Below are 22,448 nucleotides of genomic sequence, written 5' to 3' on the forward strand. Positions count from 1 at the left end.
ACGTTAGGTTTTTCCCAATGTATTCCAATTGACACTGATGTTATTACACCATATAACTTCCACTTCCAGCAAGTTGCTGCAACATTTGGTGCATTAGACATAATAGAATGCAGTCGAAACGTGCCTCTAAAAAGAAAAGGAACTGGAAAACGTTCCTGGAACTCAAGCATAGATAGAACTTTAGTCGTGTGACAGTGACTTTTTAACATGCATTGTCATCTGAGAAATTACCTTGAGTACAAATGTTGATGCAACATTAATTTATATGACTATTTTATATGAGATGCAATACTGTTGAACCAAAGTTATTTGCTGAACATTGATGGAAAAGGCGTTCCTAGTCTGAAAGAAAAGGTTTTCTGTAGATATAGAGTGAAAACTTAACGAAAATGTCTATACTGATTGCCAGCAGTCCTTGTTTAAGTAGAATAACATAACTTTTTGTACTGTTGTTATACAGAGTGTTTTTACAGCAACCGGGAAAAACATTTTAATGGGATTCTTACATAATATAGGGCGATTCAGGACGTAAGTATTTTGCTTGCATAATGTAGAAAGATTTTTCTTCGTGAGGAAAAGAATGTTTGTTTTTGTGCATTTCCGTGTGTAAAGAGCAGAAGCGGGAATAGTATAAACTCTTAGAAAGTAGCACAAATTACTATACATTTATTTATTTAAAAAGTATCACAATGCTTAGAGAAGTTTCAAGCAGTCTCTGAATTTAGTGATGCTTTATCACAAATCTTAACGGATACCTTGTTTTAGAAATATACTTGTAACACATTTAGACTTTGCACTAGCTTTCTTCTCAGTCTTACTTGGTTGGAAACAACGCCATAAACGCAGAGTTTCGTCAGCACCTGCAGACAACACGGTTGAACCATCTGGAGACAAAGACAGATGTAAAACACGATCTGTATGTCCAGTTAGCTCCGCAACCTGTAACGATAAATTTTGTTAGCATCTTAAAATCAAGGACAATGAATAGTTAGTCCATCATATATATGTATATATATTGAAACAGTACCAGAAGAATATATTTTATGTTATGTATCTAAAAATGTATACCTAATCCCAAGTCTAACGCCAGTGAATAGAAAAAAAAATAAAAATACATCAACATGTCATACTTCTAAATAATTGCAGTCATGACGTTGAGGTATTATCTGATAAGAGGGAGTATGTCATATATTCAATTATTGCAAGGAATGAATTCTATAGAAAATAACTTGTCAAGTCTATATATATATTTCATGTGAAGGAAAATACGAAGAGTTATTCAAAGTATGATTCATACTTCATACAAACTCTTCATATTTTTCATATTTCTGTACTGCAGGTTAGATAAGATTTCTTTTCAAAGTTGTCATTGTGCAGCCGTTGAGAATCTAGTTATTTTCAAGTAAGTTGAGGCAAGGCAATGTCAATGGCAAATTGAAGCAAGTTTCTATCCTAGCAGACACAAGTGAAACTAAGTTTCCACTGGCAAAATCAAACAGCTGATAGGAGAGCTCGTCTCAAATAGTAACTCTAAAAACTACCACGAAGAAAATCTCAACATTTTAAGCTTATAAATGAACACCACATGAAAAATGATTTATAACTATCTTTCATTGTTAGAATTTACCTCATTGATATACAGGATAAAATTTTAATCCATTTCTGTGAGAAATAGATATAGAATCAAACAATGATAATGTAACTCTTAACACATAGTAATACAGAATTCATTCAAATTATAGATAATTTAAACCCCAACACAGAGTAACACATAATCATCCATGTGTGCACTTAGCCTTATTCCACATGCCCACCTTGTAGTTCCACTCAGAACTCGCGTCGCTGCACGAAACATTTTTTTTTGTAAAATTGCAGGTGTCATGTTGAGCACCACATGCCTGATACATTTCTTTCGATGGGCAATGGAGTTCATTTTGACTTTGTACATTGGTGGAAATTATAATTTTCCCTCGAGTTTATGTATATCTATTCAAAAGCAGTAAGTCTACTATCGGCAACAACGCAGTTGTGTTCTTCCCTCCATCTTCTGCAAGCACTCGAACACATGAACTAAACCTGATACTTATCGTAATCAGCCAGTGGTAACTTTTTTTTTTCTTTCTTTTTTTTTTTGACATGTTTAGACATTTTTCCCCCCTCAGAGCATTACATAAAAGTTTTGCTTAAGCAGAAATACGATCCTACACGATTTAAGATTAAGGGAGGAAAGGTGGTGGAAGGAACATCTGCAGCATACCAAAATACGAAACGCCTGTAATATTTCCTTATTAGAATTAACCTATTTAACGATTACAATAGTTCCAAATGCAGTAATTAAACCACTGTAAATAATAAATATTAAAATATGAAAAGTAATTTTGAAAGTTCATAATGGCCTATATTTATCATAGGATATCATATGACCAATCAAAGTGAAATACCAATATTATTATAATGCTACTGAGAAAAAATCCTGGAAATATTGAGTTAAGGTATTGGCTGAGGGATTTCAACTGCAAACCTCCCAACTGTAAAGCAAGAATGTATCCATCAGTTTCGTATTCTGGTTATTCCTTTAAGTTTAATGTTCCTTCTTACCTCCGATACCATACAAGACGTGTGGCAGCCCAAACCATATTCTAAACTGGGAATTGAACTCGCGACACTAAACCTTAGGCCACAAGAGGGTCTTATCCTATCAAACTTATACGTTTCCAGGAAAGGTGTAGGCAGCAAAAAAGTGATGATGTAGTGTGGCATAAGAAACACTAATCGTGCACTTTTCATCGATAAAACATTGAACGGTGACTAGTATCTTAACAATTTGGACGTGCTTGTTTTCCTCCGTGTTGAAACCGAAAACTGAATTTCCTATCTTTTCGTAACATGTTGGCACATTTCCGTATTTTGTTGTTGTGATCTCACGGTTCTTGAATGAGCAGCTTTTGTACTTGAATCTAAGTTGGCGAACTTTACCATAATCGTCATGATGGTATTGCACCTTATCATGTGCGCTCCCATTCCTATTACCCAAATCCAAGACATGGTCCAATTCCTCCAGCCATTTTGAAATTACAAGGATGTATTATATTTTCCTAACCTTTCATATATTAATACCTTTGCTGCATTCACTATTAATGGGATTGTGCACACGACTTCTTACACTGCCAGGACTCGCTTATGGATATATGGTTAGCGTAAGCGCCTTAGCCGCAGAGACCCGGGTTCGACTCTCAATAGGAGATCATGAGGTTCCAATCACAGATTAGGTTGTTGTCCGCGTCCCATATAGCCTTGTTGCTCAAAGGGAAGATAAATCAATCAACATTTTTTTTAAAGTCATTTTCGAAGATGTGTAAATAGCTCTTCTAGTTTTTTGAGGAGCAAAGCACAATCTTAGTATTCCATGTCATATATTTGTCAGTCAATTGACATTTAATATATTACAATCACAATTCTACACTGCTTACCATTCTGCACAAGATTAGAAAATTAGCACTGAGGGAAGGTAGACTAACAGCATGGCCACTAATGACACGTGTTCAAAGGTGTAAACTTTTGCTGAAACTGCGGTTTAAAATTCTCGATTTATTTATTTTTTTGATAAATCTAGAAAATAGGGGATACAGATGCATGAAAAAGTGATGGATTCGAAAAATTCTGTTTGAATTGGTGTGCACAAGATAGGATCCACTGACAAATTCTTCTCTTTGTAGCAATAATCATCAGTCCTGGCCTCATTTTTGGATCAAAAGATCCAATATATTTCAGTCAGAAATTTTCTTGTAGGCCTTATATCTGGAGAACTACATATAGTTCAGCCAAACCAAAACTACCACTTAACTCAGTATGATGTGCTTATTCCGTAAAAAAATACGAAAACTCGATTTAGGGGCCATTCAAAATTTTTGTGGGCCCTGATCCAAAAAATCTAATGTTTTTCATTCAATTATAAATTTTCTTGTAGGCCTTATATCTGGAGAATTACATATACTGTAGCCAAACCAAACCTACCACTTAACTCAGTATGATGTGCTTATTCCGAAGAAAGAAAGAAAGAAAGAAAGAAAAAAAAATCTCGATTTAGGGTCCACTCAAAATTTTTGTGGTCCCTCATCCAAAAAATCCAATATATTTCATTCAATCAAACATTTTCTTGTACGCCTTATATCTTGAAAACTACATATAGTGCAGGTAAATAAAAACTACCGCTTAACTCAGTATGATGTGCTTATTCCGTAAAAATACGAAATCTCGATTTAGGAGCCATTCAAAAATTTTGTGGGCCCTGAACAAAAAAACATTGCATCATCATCTTAGGTGGCATCATCACCTCATAGACGATCGCTAAATTATCAGCATTGTGATTCTGTCTAAGTTTCATTTGAACGACCCCCCGAATTTCCTTCCTCTGTCCAACCCTTTGCTTTATATATGCCTAAAAGATCCGAATTTTTATCCTCCTCCATTTTCTTCTTGTATATTGTTCTCTTCTGACGAATTGTATACGTACCATTACTTATTTAATTGTTTATTTATTGTGTGCGTTACAACTACACTTATACATATCATGGTGTAATATCGAATGTCAAAGACGAAAACAGGAAATAAGTCAGCAGAAATGTAAGAACGACATAGGTCATCGTTCTTACATCGATGTTCATGCTCTATACTTTAAAAAAAGAAAGTATGAAAACCTGTAACTTACCTTTGACAAATCAGGATATTTCCAAATAATTACTTGATTTTTTGCAAATCCGTGTCCAGATACAAATTCCTTATACGTTGTTGACCAAAGCAGCGAGCATACCTGAAAAGATGTTAATTTTGATATTTAAAAAATCGACAAATAAAACGCGTAATGCATAATTATATATTAATAATGATAAACAGTTATAGCTTACACACTTGTAAGCTTCATCTTGCGTGTTTGAAAAATGACATATCCTAGCATGTACATTTGTGATAAGAGGGTCAGAGCTTCAAGATCAGTATGAACTAGTGAATGCCATAAACAAAAAAGAAAGAAAAATAAAGACAACGGGCAGCCCGATCAGAACTCCAAACAAATTTATCTCACTCAAATTGCCAGTTAAAAGGCAGCAAATTATTCAATATAGTACACAAATACTCGACTAAACAGTTTAACGTTAAGTAGTGTGATCAATTAAAATAATTACTAATTATAAGAAAATATGACTATAATTTTAGCATAATATATCAAATGTATATTGGGGGACAAAGTGGCTCAGTGGTAGAGCGGTGATCTCTAGTGAATGTGGTCCCTTGTTAGATCCCGGCCAAGCAAGTTTCTGATGGACAACATCGTACCCTTGGATTTTCACGGGGTACTCCCGTTTCCTCCTACAATCTCTTCCACTCCTTATTCCATCACCATTCACTTGCTTTAATCATCCGTCTCCATTAGCCCAAAGGGCATAAACGTGGGACGTTAAACTGAAATATTTTCAAATATATATTACTGATCGATTGAGGAAATGACAGACGAGGCTATCTGTCCCCGTCAAATCTAATACATTATATGACTTTCTAACTTACCTGAGATTGGGTGTCAATACTGTTCATAAGAAGTCCGCTGTTAACATTCCAAAATTTAATACACCGATCTGCCGTTCCTCCTCCACTAATTAAAATATTTGCCTGCCATGGGCACCATGCTAAAGCTTTCACTGCAGCTTGGTGATCACTGGAAATAAAGAAAACATGTCAAGCATAAAATATATAACATCTGATATATATACGTATGAACAGAAATCAAAAAATCCTCTTTCAGCTGTAGGTGGATAGAACTATAAATGTGAATAATATCCGTAATTACCTCCATAACAAAATACTATAGCAAAAAATACAGGGTGGGGCAAAGCTCTTCATACATACGAGGGCGAGCTGAAAAGTTTTAACTGTTTGTTAATATTCCTCTAATATTTATATGCAGAGATATCAGAAATTTTGCTGAGCGCTTCTGCATTCCTTACCTACAACGCTACGTAGCAGGAGTTATCTACCCACATGATCAGCAGTTGTGGCCAAGATAGTGACTGGTATGGACGTAAGGTTAAAGCAACGAGCCTAAATCGAAGTGTTGACAGCGGAAGGAGTCTCGTCTGCCCAAATTTTTCGCTGGATGTAAGTTGTGTACAATGTGGGCTAAGTGGACCAAATTACCATTCGAAGATGGGCCAATGCAGTCAGAGGAACCGACCCAAGCCATTCCAAGCTTAGTGAAAGTTCGTTCTGGAACGCCAGTAACTGCCACCGACGTGATTCATCTAGAGGCAACTGATAAGTTGATACATGAAAATCGACGAATCAAGTAGGAGATTGCCCTACAGCTCGCTATCTCCAAGGAACGAGTCGGGTTCATAGTCAGAGAACTGCTGAAGTACTGCAAGTCTGCGTAAGATAGGTTCCAAGGATGCTAATAGATGACATGAAGGACAAGAGGAAACGGATATCCGAGAAAAATCTGCAAAGATACTAGGCTGAGTGCAACGCCTTCCCGTCCAACGTCGTCACAGGCGACGAATCATGGGTCACCACTATGATCCAATTATGAAAAGGCAGTCCACGGAGTATCGCAACAAAGGTTATTTCACTTAATAATAATAATAATAATAATAATAATAATAATAATAATAATCGAATAAATAAATAAAACTAAAAAGTAAACAATCAAGGTGTGTGCATTTGCTAGAAAAGTCATGCTGATTGTTTTTCGTTGTGAATGGCGTCGTTCACACCGAATTTCTTCCCAAGGGTACCATCGTGAACTCAGAGTGGTAAATCGAAACACTAAACAAGGTAAAGGCTCGACTAACTGCGTCAGGCCTAACAATCCAGCCCCATCATCATCTTCATGATAACGCAAGATTTCACACCAGCAAGCTGACCACCGAGATAATACTGAAGCTGGGATATACTGTCCTCCCACACCCCTCATACAGAATTGATCTTGCATCCAGCGACTTTTGCATCTTTCCTAAACCGAAGGAGCACCTTAAGGATACCCACTACTCATCAGATGAGAACGTCCAGCGTGCCGTACGATCGTGATGTCTGCTCTAAAGGCAAGACCTTCAACCGTGACACCATGGAAGGACTGGTGAGCCGTTGGAGGAAGTGCGTGGACGTGGATAGTGACTATGTGAAGAAGTGATGTTCCAGAACTGAAGCCTACATGTCAAGGTACACATTGTTTTATATTTCATTAAATTATGTTCACTATATTTCGAGATGTTTATCAACAGCAAAACTTTTCAGCCCACCCTCGCACATAGGACCGAAAAACGAAATCACGGCGCCAAAAATAGGGGGAAAAAATGTGATGAAACTAATTAGAAATGCCTTCAAAACAGTCCCTATATACCAGTCCATGATGTACCGTAAGAATTTGTTTTATGAACGCAACACAGTAACCTGCGGATGCACGCAAAGTTGGAGTTTATTTCGAACGGCCAACAGCAGTTAATTGTGCCTGAGTTGCTGACGGAGAAACAGCCCGTGCTAAATTTCCCCAAAGTGACAGTAACAAGGTTTCAATACGAATACTGAAGAGTTAGATATATAGTGTACCTCTGAAATGACTATGAGCCTAGTGTAAATATAGTACAGGTTGTATGAGGGACTAGTGCGGTGTCAAAACAAGAAAGAAATATTTACTATACATAGAGTTATAAAAAAAAAAGTTCCAAAGAGTACTGTGACTATTCTTGGACAATTCGACAATATATCTTATATCGAACATAGAACAGGAAAACACACGTCCCCCCTTTTCTGATTGGAGCACATTGTTTGCACGCAGTTGTGGCAATGTGCTGTGAAGAACATGAAAACTAAGAGAAGAGAACTCTTTACAGTGTTATTTAAAGAACATTTTTACAATAGGTCTCCATTAAAATGTAATGAACAATTACTACAGTATGCATTAAGCAAGTGTGGTGTTAGCGAACTTGCTGAAAAATGTGGAAATAAATTGAAAACTGTAGTGAAAGTATTTGTGTCAAAGCTTTTGGCAAAATGGTGGCATGTAATTATATGTACGAGCGGTTTAGAAATAAATATATGGAGTGGCTTGATCAAGACGTAGCACTTCCGGTGTTACAACCATCACAGGATCCCTCAACAACACCACGGCTTTCGGAGCAAAAGAGAGGAAGACCAAGAAAAGTGTTCGAAACGAGTTCGCAACGAAGTAAGAAAAGATATGTGAAGGAAATTGTAAAGAATACTAGTTCCGAAAAGCTGTGCTTGGCTGCAGAATCAAGTTTGGCGAAATCTGGCAAGAGTACTGCAGCCGAAGTTGTTAAATTAGCGATCCAGTCTTCACCTAAGGAACTGAAAAATACGAAAGCGATCCATGGCACATCATCTGCTACTATACGACCGTACAGCCCTGACGAAGCTTTAGGCCTTCTAGTGGATCTTCGCTTGACAATGGAAGATTATAAAAGGATGAGACTTGGAGCAAAAGAAAGAGGAGCAGATATGTATCCCTCATATCTTGTGCTAGCAGAGACAAAGAAGTGTTATTCTGCAAATATTACGATAAGTGAAAATGAGGCTAAGGTGCCACTGCAAGATCTGCTCAACCAGAGTGATGTAATACTGCAGAACATTTCGGAGGACTGTGATACTATCGACATTTATTATAAATGGGGCCTAGATGGTAGCGGTGGCCACAGCATATATAAAGAAACTTTCGTGAGTAATTCACAATATGCGGATTCCAACATACTTTCATGTACCATTGTGCCATCGCACGTGTGTGAATCTAATTGTAAGAACACAACAATATTTTGGAAGAACATGACACCATCATCGACAAGGTAGTGCCGACCAATTGCCTTATATATATATATATATATATATATATATATATATATATATATATAGGAAACTGTTCACCATGTGAAATCAGAATATGACTAAGTACAAACACAAATATTGCAATTGCAGTCAGCAATAATTCTTTCTAGGCAATAAGAGAAAATTTAAGCATATTACGCATATAGGCATATAGGCGTAGTCGTCTCATGAGGGTTTCTGAGCAGGAAATTCAATAAGATCAACCCTTTTTTATTTTTGGCGTCGTAACTTAATACTTTGGCGCTATGTGCCTCGCAGATAATCCCAGGTTGCATGTAATACATTAGAACTGTAACATAAGTTGAATATAACTGTCATTATTTTGAGTACCATGTGCAGGAGTTCCAATTATTCACGCTGAAGAGGCTCCATGCAGTTTACGGCGTTGTGAATACCAAAGCCACGAGGATTCGTTTTCTTGAAACGTTGCATATTGATTATCTTTACCTAGTGCACTTCTACCAATACGTGACACCACATATCCAGGGGATTGTGGTGCCATTCCATAAGATCCAGTCTTTCACAATTCATGATCCTGGAAGTTTCAAATTCAAGCAGTGTCGCATTTTGTGAGAACTATTACGTATGCAGGCTTTTGGCATCCCTAACAAAGCAAAATTTCAATCCAAGTAAGCTGGTTAACTCTCACTTCTTTCCTTCCGTTAGCCACACAGAATAGGCCTACTTAACTTTCAGAATAAAACTGACAGTAAGAAACTAGGCACTATCTAATGCTTTGTTATATTAGCAAAGAAAGGAAGAAAAGCAATACAAATCTATAACTTTCTTTCGGGTAAATCCCATTTTAGGGATACACGTATCTTATTATCATTTCCATCAGAAGATATGGTTCTTTTCTAGAAATCATTCCATCTGACCAGTTTATTATATTTATTTTTTCCCCACATAAGTAGCTATGCCCTCTCCCACTATCAGCATCAGCCCCTAGGCGGTAAGACTTAACACAATCTAATTTCAAGAGTACATATTTTAATAAGTTGTCATGAAGTCTGTCAATACAGTTTTGTTAACATAGTCATCTTTTTATAGTCGCAGATTTATAAGACACTTATATTTCTAAATGACGACATGTTTATATTAGTCAATACCTGCTTACTTATTAATAACATAAACTGAAGATACATTGAACATTTTAATTGAAATATGAAATTGACAGTGATGCTTAAAAAAATCAGAAAATTCAAGTGCACTGCAATATGCTACAATTACTCTTAAAAAAATACACATTTCAAGTGCATTTCCCACCATTTTCCCCGTGATGTTTACTTTAAGCATGTGACTATTTAAAGTACTGTATTAAAAATTTTTGTAGTATATTCTTTTTTTAAACATTTATCAATATTTAATTTAAGTAGTATTTATAGTTTTTATAGAAAACAAATTTAGATTTCTAATACACTACTTCATTTTTCGTTAAACAAGTGAAGAAAACTATACATATTCAATGAGATAATGATAAAGCGTCCATCTCTGGTCCCTGGTTCAATCCTAGGTTTTTACTAAGTAGTTTTTGTGGTGGCAAGCATTGTGTGCGTGGAATTTTGGGGAGCTCTCTCGTTTTCGCTCACTTTCATTCAATATTACCATCACCGTCTTCTTAATTTGGGTGCATAACGTGGGAAGTTAACTAAAGAAAACACCGTGTTCGTGGGTTTTCTCGGGTTCTTCTTTCCTCCCACATTCGCACTTTACATCCCTATGAATAAGTCGAAGAAAACACATATTTTATGTAAAAATAGGAGACTATGAAATTTCTCTTGGAAACTTTTTACTTACAATCAAGAGAGATTCACTCCCTCACCATTGACATGTGTCAAAGTTGAACTTTACGTATGTAATTGTACTTTTTTTTTTTTTTTTTTTTTTTTCACCGGGGAGAGAATTTCAATCTCTAGTTCTCAATTGATTTTAAATCTAGATAGAAGGGACGATTGTGAAGGCTTAAAAAAAAAATGCGCCCCATATTCAGTCAGTTTTAAGTTATTTACTTTTTTTAACCAAAGTTATAAGGAGCTATATATAAGGACCTATATAGCTTATCCTACAAAATTATTTTATATGCTTACAACATGGGGTTGCTCTGATCCACTTTTCACTTCTTTAGGGGATATTCACCCTACACTAGGGCTAAATTCATTGATTATTTTAATACCAAGCTCCGAGAAATCCTTAAAGAACGTATAGTATAGAATTTTATCAAAATCAATCAACATTTACCAAAGATATTATGGATTTTCTAAAAATCATCGGAGGGGGTCAAATCAATGGGTGATATCAATAAAAATGTGGAACTACTCCTGAAAAGTCCTGCTCGAGAATCGGAGTAACTACACCTGGAGTAATCTCCTCCCTCAATTTCATATCAATAAAACAAGCCACTACTCAGGTCGAGACTGCTCCAGGTTTATGAACGTTTACTCGCGTTTCCTCTGCGCGTAGCAGAGTCGTATCAATAAAAAGAGTGATTACTAAGGACCGGATTTTCATGTGAAAACATATCTTTTTCCAAAACATACAAGCCCAAAACAAAGTTTATTATCCCAATTAAGTGTAAATTACAAATTTTATTTCACATAAAAATGCATATTTTCTGAAAAAAGTTATGTAAATAAATATTTTGGACACTTTTGTTATAAATATATAATTTTAATAATTTTCCGTTATTTTATTCTAAATTTCACAACGATTTTTCTTGCTCTCGAAAGAAATTAACATAGGGAAATGAATATATATGCCCACCTGAGCCTCCTAGACTTGATGACCCTAACAATGTTGGGCAAACCGTATAAATGAAATTTCCGCCATTCCCCATTCACATTTCTCTTGGGTCCGAATATTCATCTCAGGATCTCGTTCTCAAATACTTTCTTTCAATCCATGTTCTTCCTTCCGAGTAAGCGACCATGTTTCACAACCATACAGAACAGGCATGATTATCATTTTATATATTTTAAGCTTCAAATTCCTCGACAGAATTCGTGACAACAAGAGATTTTGAACTGAACAATAACACGACTTCCCTGCTTTTAGTCGACATTTAATTTCTTCGTGAATATGGTTTTCTGTTAATATTGATCCTAGATATTTGAAAGTATCCACTTGTCGAAAGTATTATTTGATATTTTAACGCATCCATAACTTGCCGTATTACGATCCCGACGAACTTCCATGTATTTAGTTTTCTCTAGGGAAAAGAATAGCCTAATCTATCCATCATATTTACAAGCAATTTCCCACCTGTAGAAACAGCGTCGTCATAAACTCTGCTCATCAGCGCTGGGGTAACTTGTGCCAAACAAAGAGCTTCCAAAGGAGCGTTTGGTATTTTGATGCCAAAACTGAGGGGAAGATGAGTGACCGTAAGTGAAGGGGAAGTAATCGTAGGCACAGCACTGCTAGCCTTTGAAGAACTTTCAGTTACAAATCACGTGACAATTGCCAGGCTGTTCGATGAATCTTTGCACATTTTGTGGCCGAATGGTGTGAAATACGACAATGTTATGCTTTTTCTGACTGATGGTGATCCTTATATGAGGAAAAATGGTAAAGCTCTTTCCATATGCTACCCTAACATGATTCACGTGACATGTGTCGTGCAAGCCCTACATCGATTGTGTGAAAAATTCCAAACCCTTTATCCTAAAGTGGACAAGTTAGTGTCAAATGGGAAAATATTTTCGTTAAACCGCAGACTAGAATTGAACTTTTCAAAGAAACAAATCCCGATCTGTCACTTCAACACCGGTAATCACGCGCTGGGATACCTGGCTTAGTGCAGTACTATCTTATGCGGATCATTTTCAAGCATTTGTATCTGTAGTAACTAAACTCAGACAATGGTTTATCCTTTTAGTAAGTGACAGTAGCTTGAAATGTGACTTGGTTCTCATATCTCCCAATTTCGGTTTCTTAACTCACTCTATAAAGAAACTAGAATTACGGGAAATTTATTGAGTACTTCGGGTAAAGAAGTAGTGTGTGTTGAAAGAAAGTTGAATGTTCTTCCTACTTCAAAAGGTGAAGTCGTGAGAAAAAAAAAAAATAAGGATTTGTTTGAGAACATTGGCCATAAAACCCTATGTATATTATCTGAAGTATGGAAAGACCAAAACAGAAGTGAAATTGATGGTGTGAATATTCGTGATATGCCCCTTTTCAAATATGCTAGGTTCCTTTTCTCAATATAAATAATTATTCCGTGACAATAGGCATGGCTTTACGATAGACAATTTGGAAAAGACGTTAAACAGCGTGACAAATATCTTGGCATTTGAAGGCGGCGCTCCAAGTTCCCTTTAAATGCTGTTAACAAAAGAGCGGCCAGCGGTATTGCCACGTTTATTTTGTACATATCCACGTCTATCCCCTGTCACTTAATCGCGCTGTAGTTTGTCTGCTTAGCCATAGACACACCCCTTTACCGCTTGGCAACGCCGCGCCACAGCTTGCGTTTTATTCGTTTAGTTGAAATGCCAAGATGTTTGTCACAGGCTTTATTCACTGCAATGCCCATGGAATTTCGACATCTGATGAATAGGAGCTATTGGTGGGTACCAGCAGGGCCGGATTTAGGGGGAGTGCAAAGGTGCACGTGCATCCCTCTCCCCTTCGTTGTAAATATACACTACTTAAAGTGAGAAGCTGGCAGTCAGTTTTGCAAAATCAACAGTTTGTCATTTTTTTGAAGGTTGAAGGAAAAGGATTCATCGAGAGCAGATACTTAGCATTTCCAGGGCAAACCCTCATTCACCACAGATGCCTAAAGGCATTTTAAAAACTCAAATTTAATTCAAATATACTGGCGGTTATTTGGTGGCCCCCCCTTCCTCAGAACATCCTGGATCCGGCCCTGGGTACCAGTATTTATTTTTTTGTTGCGAGTTTTCCCATGCTTTTTCCTTATTTTTTTTTTTTTTTGTTAAATATTTTTTAACTTTTAGCCAATATTTTTTTTTTTCATTTTCTAGCACAAAAATCCAGGCCCTAATGATTACTCATTTCTCCCTTCTGTCGATGGTCATTTCGTTGTGGTTAATCTATAGCGCAGTATCTTAAACGCTATTGAAGTGGCAAGTAGCAACGACAGTTTCAATCAAAGTGCATTTGTGGATATTATAAAAGAGTATCCAATGGTACTTTCAAAGTCACGTCTACCAGAAAGTAAACGAAGGAAAGCCGAAGCTATGAAAAGCAATTACAGTGAAATGCAACGAAATATCAAATACACCAACAACTGAGACACAAATCCAAAAGAAAATCTTTAATATTCGAGCGAGAATAAAACATAAAACTGATTTGGAAAAAAAACGGGAAACAAGAAAGTAATACTGAAACCATGGGAACGAACCTATTGGAGCTGATGGATGCTGATTCGAATCTAGCAATTTCAAGATTAACACGACACGTGCATATCACGTGTTGTCCAAGGTCTTTGTAGATTCTGCCTTGACAAACAAAATGCATACACATATATACCCCAGTACCAAACAGCAAGCGCACTTAACATTTTTGGAAACGAAAACACGAGCTAATATAGCATTTGAAAATTAATAGAAACAAAAACCTTAAAAACTATATACAACTAAGTTCAAAGCAAAAACTAACTTGAATGAGTGTAGCGGCCTGTTTTGCGTATATAGCTGTCCTGATACAAGAGGCCAAATATTAACTACGTTGTCGTTTCCTCCACTTGCTAAATATCTACCATCAACAGACCACTTCAATCCACATACCTAAAAAGAAATAATCACTAATAAATATGGTAAGATTAAAACAAGCAAAAACAGCAGAAGAAAATATAAACATTCAGTAAAAAGCAGGAATGTTACTACATTGATTTAGTACCTGAGTCAAGCCATGGTAACGAATCATACTTTACTAATCGTCGTTGTTTCAAATGTGAACTCATGCGTTAACGTGATACTTGTTAAATGTAAAAAATTTAATTCGAACTATATACTACGAAAAAATAATATTGTTCTAATACTATTACAATGAAGTCATCGTGTAGCAGCGTTCGAATGCTTTCTCCCCCCCCCCTTTCTTCGAGGAGCGTAAATTATGCCCCAATAGTATGTGTATACTGTAGTAGCAATACAAATCTATGATGAAAAATAAATAAAAATAAAAAATAAAAAAATAAAGATACTGCACTATAAAATGACAAATGTATTTGTTTGACGTTGAAAAAATTATGTCCAAGATAGTCATCCTGCATTGGTGCCTTACTGTCAATAACGTTCAATTTTAAATACGTTCGGAAGTGTGTACCATGTATTGTGATGAAAAGTAGTAAGAACAGTGAATGTGAAGTCATGAATCTGAAAAAGATTCTAGGAAATTTGAAATCCATATTGTTATTTGTGTTTCAGTGTGAGGTGCTACAGAGTACAAATCTTGTTTCAGAAATGCTGCAAAGTGCAAATTGTGACATTCAGAGAGCTTCAGAGATGTTGGAAGAAACAACGAACAATTTATGTGAACTGAGAGAAAAAAATTGCGTGTTGTCATTGAAACTAATGAATTAGCGAACAGCTGGATTATTGAAGCTGAAGTTCTTTCGAAGCGACAAAAGTAAGGAAATTTTGCGGTGAGCTATTTTGTGATAAAAGAATTGAAAATTCATTGAAATCGTTCCAAGTAAGTGTTTAATGAGGCTCTCGATATAGTAATCCAAATATTAATCCACCTGCTTGGCTAGTATTAGGAATCTTCGTGAGTGTTTTTAGTTCTTAAAACCCGCACAACTTACTGATTAACAACTACAAAAGTAGGCCATAAAACGCGGAGATAAATACAATTATGATTTATCTCAAAAACTCTTCCAGCAGTTACTCTACTTTAGAACACTTATGAGTGCAGAATATAACCGAAAAGAACTTATAATCAATGAGAGATCTTGCACGATTTCTTTTTCTTGAAAACACCTGCTTAGTAATGGACAGATTTCTAACCATGAAAGAAAGGAAATTTGGAAAATGTTAAACGAGTGAAAGCCCTACTAGATTGGCATACTTTCTTTCAGCTGCAGAAGAAAGTTCGAGTTGCTTATGTGAAAAAAAAATAAATAAAAATTAAAAAAAATTAATGTCGAGAAATCGTTTAAAAACTTCTAATGCTTCTAGTATATCTGACATTCTGGTCTACGTGTGTATGTTCTAAGTTTCTTTCTTTCTTAGACGAAAGATGTGTTAATGTTTGATTTCTTACAACCAAATACAGTATGAAACTACACCGAGTTCAGTTCTGTATTCAGAAGCAAGTTATGAACAGAAATTATCGAAAAGTATGCATGCCGAAACTGTTACAGCATAAGCCCTTATATCCAGCACTTAGCAGTATTTTGTTAAATTGACTATTTGTATTCTTCCTATTTGTATAAACTGAAATAAACATTTTTTGTGTTTGAGTCCTCCAGCTCCGGAAAACCGAGGAAAACTGTAGGATTGATATGTTTTATATAAACTGGAAATATTTAAGGGTATTCAAATGATTCATATAAACATACCCAAGTATTCCTAGTTTTACAAAACATACAAATCCTACACTTTTTCTAAGTTTTCCTGGATTTGCTGTAGATTCACGGTTTGGGATTGGACGACTCACATACACTGCTTGACAAATGCTAACGAACAGTGCCAGTTTTCGGAATAATTCAGAATAGACATTAAGGGAGGAATGAAACGCGGTACATATGCAGTAGAGACAGAGTACAATTATTCTAATGGAAAATGGTACAGATTGTGCCACATGGAAAAAAAATGCTCTTTGAAGCATGTCGAAACCACCACACAAAATGAGTCTTCCTGTCAGGTGACCCCCGCGGACAGTAAATGCACATTCTGCATCTGTTATTCACGCTGTCCACTAAACTAGTGAGAAGTCCTTGGGGGATATTGTCCCACTCCTCTCGCAAGGCGTGTGTCAGTTCTTGACCGAACATGATTCAGAAGAATCTCTCTGCAATACCGCTGCGATGTCAGGCTACCTTGCTCAAAGGTGTTGAGTTGATTTTGAGTTTAACGTCCCTTTCAGCAGCGAGGCTACATGAGACGTGGACCTACTGATTAACGTGGAATCCGAACCATATGAGCTCCCGCTGGGAATCGAACCCGGGTCTCCCACGCCGAAATTGCTCAAATATGTGTAGCGGGGTTTGTGCATAACGTCTGCCCACATCATCACGTCTTCGCCACAGCGATCACATTCATAAACATTCTGTTGGGCATAACGTGTTGCCCTCTCTCTTCACAGTAACTGGTGGCCAGAATCACTTGTCACAGTGAAACGGGATTCGTCGGAGAACATCGTCTGGACCACTGCTGCTGATCCCAACCAACATGTTTCAAATACCACCGTAATCGTTCGCGACGATAGTGTGGTTGAAGTGAGACGCATTAAACAGGCTTCCATGCATACAAACCAACCTGATTTAAGCGACGCGAAATGGTTCCGACAGATACATGTGTACAGGTAGAGGTTGCAAGATCTGCAGTTATCTAACGCGGAGTGCGCTGTCTGTTCCTTTTCGCCACTAGGGATGCATACCGATCGTCTTGAGATGTGATCTTCCTTCGACGACCACCGGCATGCTTTCGCATCGCATTTCTACCTTCCGCAACCTTTTCTAATCGCGAGATGACACTTTTTGACACTCCCATTACTGTCGCCACAGTAGTGACATTTTGACCAGCTTCCAGCCGTCCAACTTCACGTCCACGATCGTACGCACTCAAATGCTGTCTTGAGCCCATTATGGCGTTATTTACGTCAAACACCTCACTGCATGCACTTTGAATACAGGGCTTTCGTGCACTGCCTTTTATACATGTAACAGGGTCCTGCTCAACTACACCCTCTGCATTGCATCTGACTGTAATTGTTCGGCTGCCGAGAATGTCCCTTAGCAATTGTCAAGCAGTGTAGATAGGACTCCACAGCACTGTACAGTGGTGATCTAAGATCTATAGTGAAGAATTTGACAAGCCATTTGTAACATCAGTAAGTTCTTGAAAGTTGCAAATAATCGGCCAGTGTTACATATTATCTTTTGAACAGAAACATGGAGAAGGGACCCCACTGCACATTGTCTGCGAGGAGGGACTTCAGTTACGCCACTGCTTTTTTCGTAGAGGTCAGTAATCTTCACGAAGTGGCAGAAAATATATTAAGATAGACATGTGATCCACAATGTCCCTCTTAAAGGCAATACATTTCCCGCCTAAATTCTTGGTTAGCATTAACAAAGTCGTAAGTATTTTTTTTTCCTTCGATTTTATGCTCCGACACATTAAACACACTCGCGGTGCATTGTAACACATTTGCCGACTATAAATAGGATTTACAAATATGCTACAAATCTTGACATGGAAACCGAATACAAACATCCATTTCTTCTACTCGCTATTCGTAAAAATTGTAATCAAACAATTCAACAAGAGGACTTCTATGAATGTCAAAGTCTATAATTTCTCTTCCCACATCTTCCCTCATTGCTTTTACTACAAAGTATATTTAAGCACACATTCCAAACCATGTACTTACCTCCTGTGCGTGAGCACGAATATTTCCCACTAGGTAGTTTGAGGCTCTGACATCATAATGATGAATTGCACCACTACGAGATCCACTGCTCAAAATGTATGAGTTCCAACTGATAGAACCGACTCGAGCAGTATGGTCTCTGAATGTTCTTAAGCACTTTTCCCTCTCACAATCATATATCTGAAATATACAATAATCAATAAATTCCAAAAAAACCTACAAAAGATACGTTAACATATACTGGATGGTCAGTAAATTAGCAACAGCGCAATTTCCAGCATACCATTATTTTCATTTCCAATAATTAAAACGATTGAAAGTAATTTTCAAATAAACAATATTATAAACGACAATAACATAAAGGGTTAATAATAACGGGAATTTCACTGTTATGAGCGAAACGGGACCAAATCACGAGATTTGCATACATGATTAGAGTTTGCTCAATATAGAGATCGACACTATAAGCACTTCTTTGTGTGCGATCATTGCTGATTTGCTTAAGAAAAGAAATGTAGCATGTCTAACATTAACAATGTCTAGTCAATTAGAATGAAACATGTAAAGTTTTCTTTAGGGTAGAGCTAGAAAAATGGTACACAGGAATTTTTCGAAATTTCCATTTACCATTTATTATAAAGTTCCTCCTATGTACAATCAAACTAATAATTACAGTCTCTAAAAATACTTCCTTTTAGATGTTTGGTGGTTTTGTTGGTGAGATGGTGTAAGGACCTAGAGACCGAAGTTCCTAGGATGATTTCATGGTTCTTGTGTACAAGGAGTGTATGTAAGGTACTTTTCAGAGACCGAGCACCCTAGAGAGGAGGATAAAACTCAAAGATCAAACGTCCTAGAGGATGGTGAGGTGTTTGTGAGGACCAGGAGTAGAAGCAACAGGATCTCTTAAAGACCGAGCGTTCTAGAGAGTTGTGAGGTTATTGCAAGGGGCAAGTATCCAAGCGAAGGGAAACTTTCAGAGACCGAGTGTCCTTGAGAGTTTGTTGGGGAACCATCAATCAGTGATGATTTATGGCTTCTGCAGTGTTGTGGCTTCTTTTATTCTGAAATATTGACTGACTTTGCTGATCTTCGTTATTTGAGGGTTGTTGACGATGGTCGATGAGTTGTTTACAACCAGCATGTGGTGTTGGAAGCACGTGTAGAACATTACACCCTCGTGGTGTAAATAAGAAATTATTATTATTGGGGGGGGGGGGGATATTTGAACACTGGTTATGATATTCATTTGAAGAGAAGCACTGTACACGGCATCACCTGAATTGGCGCATGGCGTCAGCAAATAAGCTCGCAGTGCGCTGTTACCAAACCTTCAGTATCTAATATAATAATTCACGATTATCCACAAATACGTACAAAATCAATTATGAATGATGAGATTCCTCACTGAAGATTTAGTAACAGCGCACTGCGAGCTTATTGGCTGATGCCATACACCAATTTGGGTGACGCTGAGTATAGAACACTGAGTACTTATATATAAATAAAAAATGTAGTATACACTTAGGCAACATTCTATAAAACACTTTCACCAAAATATATTCAAGTTGAGAGAAGAAGCGATCAATAGTTTGTTCTCTTTCCTAAGCAAGATTACTATAATATATTACTGAATCTCCCTCAGAGGAGAGGCTGTTGTAGCTCTATTAATATTTATACAGTAGACCAATGATGGTAATGGTATTATTTATAATTGTACGTTAATTGTAATAAATACTACAAAGCCTTAAAATCTCGATATTCATTTTGCAACACCTGTACACTGAAATATGTGGACCAAACACGATGAATATGAGAGTCTGCTATTAGGTACCATCACTAATAACCCAACACACAGCAGCAGTAACAAACACCAAATCAAAAGAACAATGATGGCATAAAGAGAGAGGGGGGGGGGAATTATCTTAATATAACAGCCTAATTTCTCTGCCGACCATTGCATACAACCATAATTGTTTCGAAGGAAGAAATTAATTACAGACTGTATTAAACACCAATAATGGCAAGAATAGCCAACAAACATACTAAATTTCTTCTGAACACCTTTGGTCGTTAAATTTTTAATAGGAATGAAAATTATCGAAGTTGTGGGAACTCTCTGCGGGAAAACACGTTCGCAATTAATCACTCATTGTAACATTCTGTCAAGAGATTGCTTAAACAGATGTATCCCCCGATGTATAATAATTCGTGTAGTCCAGTAGTCTACCTCAATACATACCAATAAAGAAAGTCGTTAGATTACTATGCACGTAAATAATAATAATAATAATAATAATAATAATAAATCAGCAGTATAATTTTAGTCACAAACACCCAAAAAGCTGGCTTTTGATTCCCAAATTCTCAGCTAATCAAATACACGATAAACCATAACCTTTCGCATAGACGACGATAATTTACTTTATTTAATACTTCTATGAACAACTACAGTGCTCAAAATAGACTAGAAACGTGTTTTGCTCATGCAGTTCACCCCACTGGTCATCCACATGGAACATTTCTCTTCCAAAGCATCAGGGACATTAATATACGTAGTATCTGAACTTTACCTGTACATGGATCAGAGAAGGGAAGAGACTTGAAACAGAATCACTACAAATGTAATTTTTCACTTCGGTTCAGTAATTGTAAACAGCATGTTAGCGCAGCCTGATAACTTATCAGTTTCTATATTTCACATCGACGTGATTATATGAATAATAAGGTTCTTTGAATATAGAATAAACACTATGTGGCTTTTTTCACAGCCTGTTCCTCCACTTATGTCCGTCAAAACATTGATGAAAATGGATTTTTAAAGCGAACAATCACATTCACCATGATACTCTAACGCCCTCCTTCATGAAGGACTTTCCTTCTACCCAACATTCCAAGCGTAAGCTTCGATGAAGCACGGCAACCTTTTGTTACTATTATTGGCTCTTAATACTGGAATAGACTTACAAGAATATAAATGCACTTTTAAACTTCCTTTAAATAATCTGTTTACCAAATATTATAATAAATATCTGCCACATAAGCGAGAAAATTTAAATTTTCTAATGGAGCTAGCGTCGCACCGGGTGCGGTTTCGCAAATTCTCGCCAACGCAAATTGCAGCTTCAGAAATTTCGGTGTAAAGTTAGTAAATACAGTAAAACCTGTCTTCAACGGACCCTTTATTAAACGGAAATATTTCACGGTCCCATGAATTTTGGAGAACAAAACGTGTAAAAAGTCCCTTCATTAAGCGGAAACTGTGTTACGCGGACAACGGAAAGAAAAATAAACACTCAACGGAAAATTCTGAGTTCCGGACTACAGCGTTTAGAAGATGTTTAGACATGTTGTGAGACATATACATTACACTGTCTGCGATAAAATGTTCGTTCTTTTGTTAAATATTTCTGGACAGTGTTTACCTTCCCCAACCACTATTCATATTCACCCCCACAAATTGTCCTTAATTCCCGAAACTTAATCAAGAATCATACGGAATATCGGAAAGAAGAAAACAAGATAGAGGAAGAAGAGGAATACGATACCGAGTTCGAAGAAGAGTGTAGAATAAATACATATCAAGATGCTCTCAGAAGTTTAAAGGAACTGCAAAAATTTGCCTTACGAAAAAATGATTCTGATTCACTTAGTATAATTTCTCAGGCTAAAGTGTATGCGGAAAGTCAAGCAACTAAGCAGCAATGTACACAGAAAACCCTGCTTGACTATTAGAAAAATAAAAAACGTGTGCATAGTATATTTTTTATTCATTTTAATTTTTTGTGTATTTATTCGTAGAAGAAAGAAGTACTGTAATCGAACAATGTACGTACAGCAATACATTTTCTCAGTATGCCCCTTTATAAGCATGTATCTTTTTTTTTTTTTTAAAAAAAAGGAAAGGTCTACCTCCACTAAGCGGAAACCTGACTTTAACGGAAATTTTTGCAAGTCCCGCTCGATTCCGCTAAAGACAGGTTTCACTGTATATTGTA

The 22,448-nt window shown here is 36.7% G+C and overlaps 1 protein-coding gene across 1 annotated transcript in view; it reads right to left on the minus strand.

Moving 5' to 3' along the window:
- Positions 1-396: 396 nt before the first annotated feature.
- LOC145688329 (cell division cycle protein 20 homolog) overlaps positions 397-22,448 on the minus strand; it is a 99,976-nt gene continuing 77,924 nt past the window's right edge. The window contains exons 8-12 of the mRNA XM_081762385.1: positions 18,451-18,630; positions 14,512-14,639; positions 5,560-5,707; positions 4,709-4,810; positions 397-939 (exon numbers count right to left, since the gene is read on the minus strand). Coding sequence (XP_081618511.1) covers positions 745-939; positions 4,709-4,810; positions 5,560-5,707; positions 14,512-14,639; positions 18,451-18,630 — 753 coding nt within the window. The 3' untranslated portion in view covers positions 397-744. The remainder of the gene's footprint in view (positions 940-4,708; positions 4,811-5,559; positions 5,708-14,511; positions 14,640-18,450; positions 18,631-22,448) is intronic.

The sequence above is a fragment of the Thermobia domestica genome, chromosome 6, assembly GCF_964235325.1.
Source record: "Thermobia domestica chromosome 6, izTheDome1.hap1.1, whole genome shotgun sequence".
NCBI classification, from domain to species: Eukaryota; Metazoa; Arthropoda; class Insecta; order Zygentoma; family Lepismatidae; genus Thermobia; species Thermobia domestica.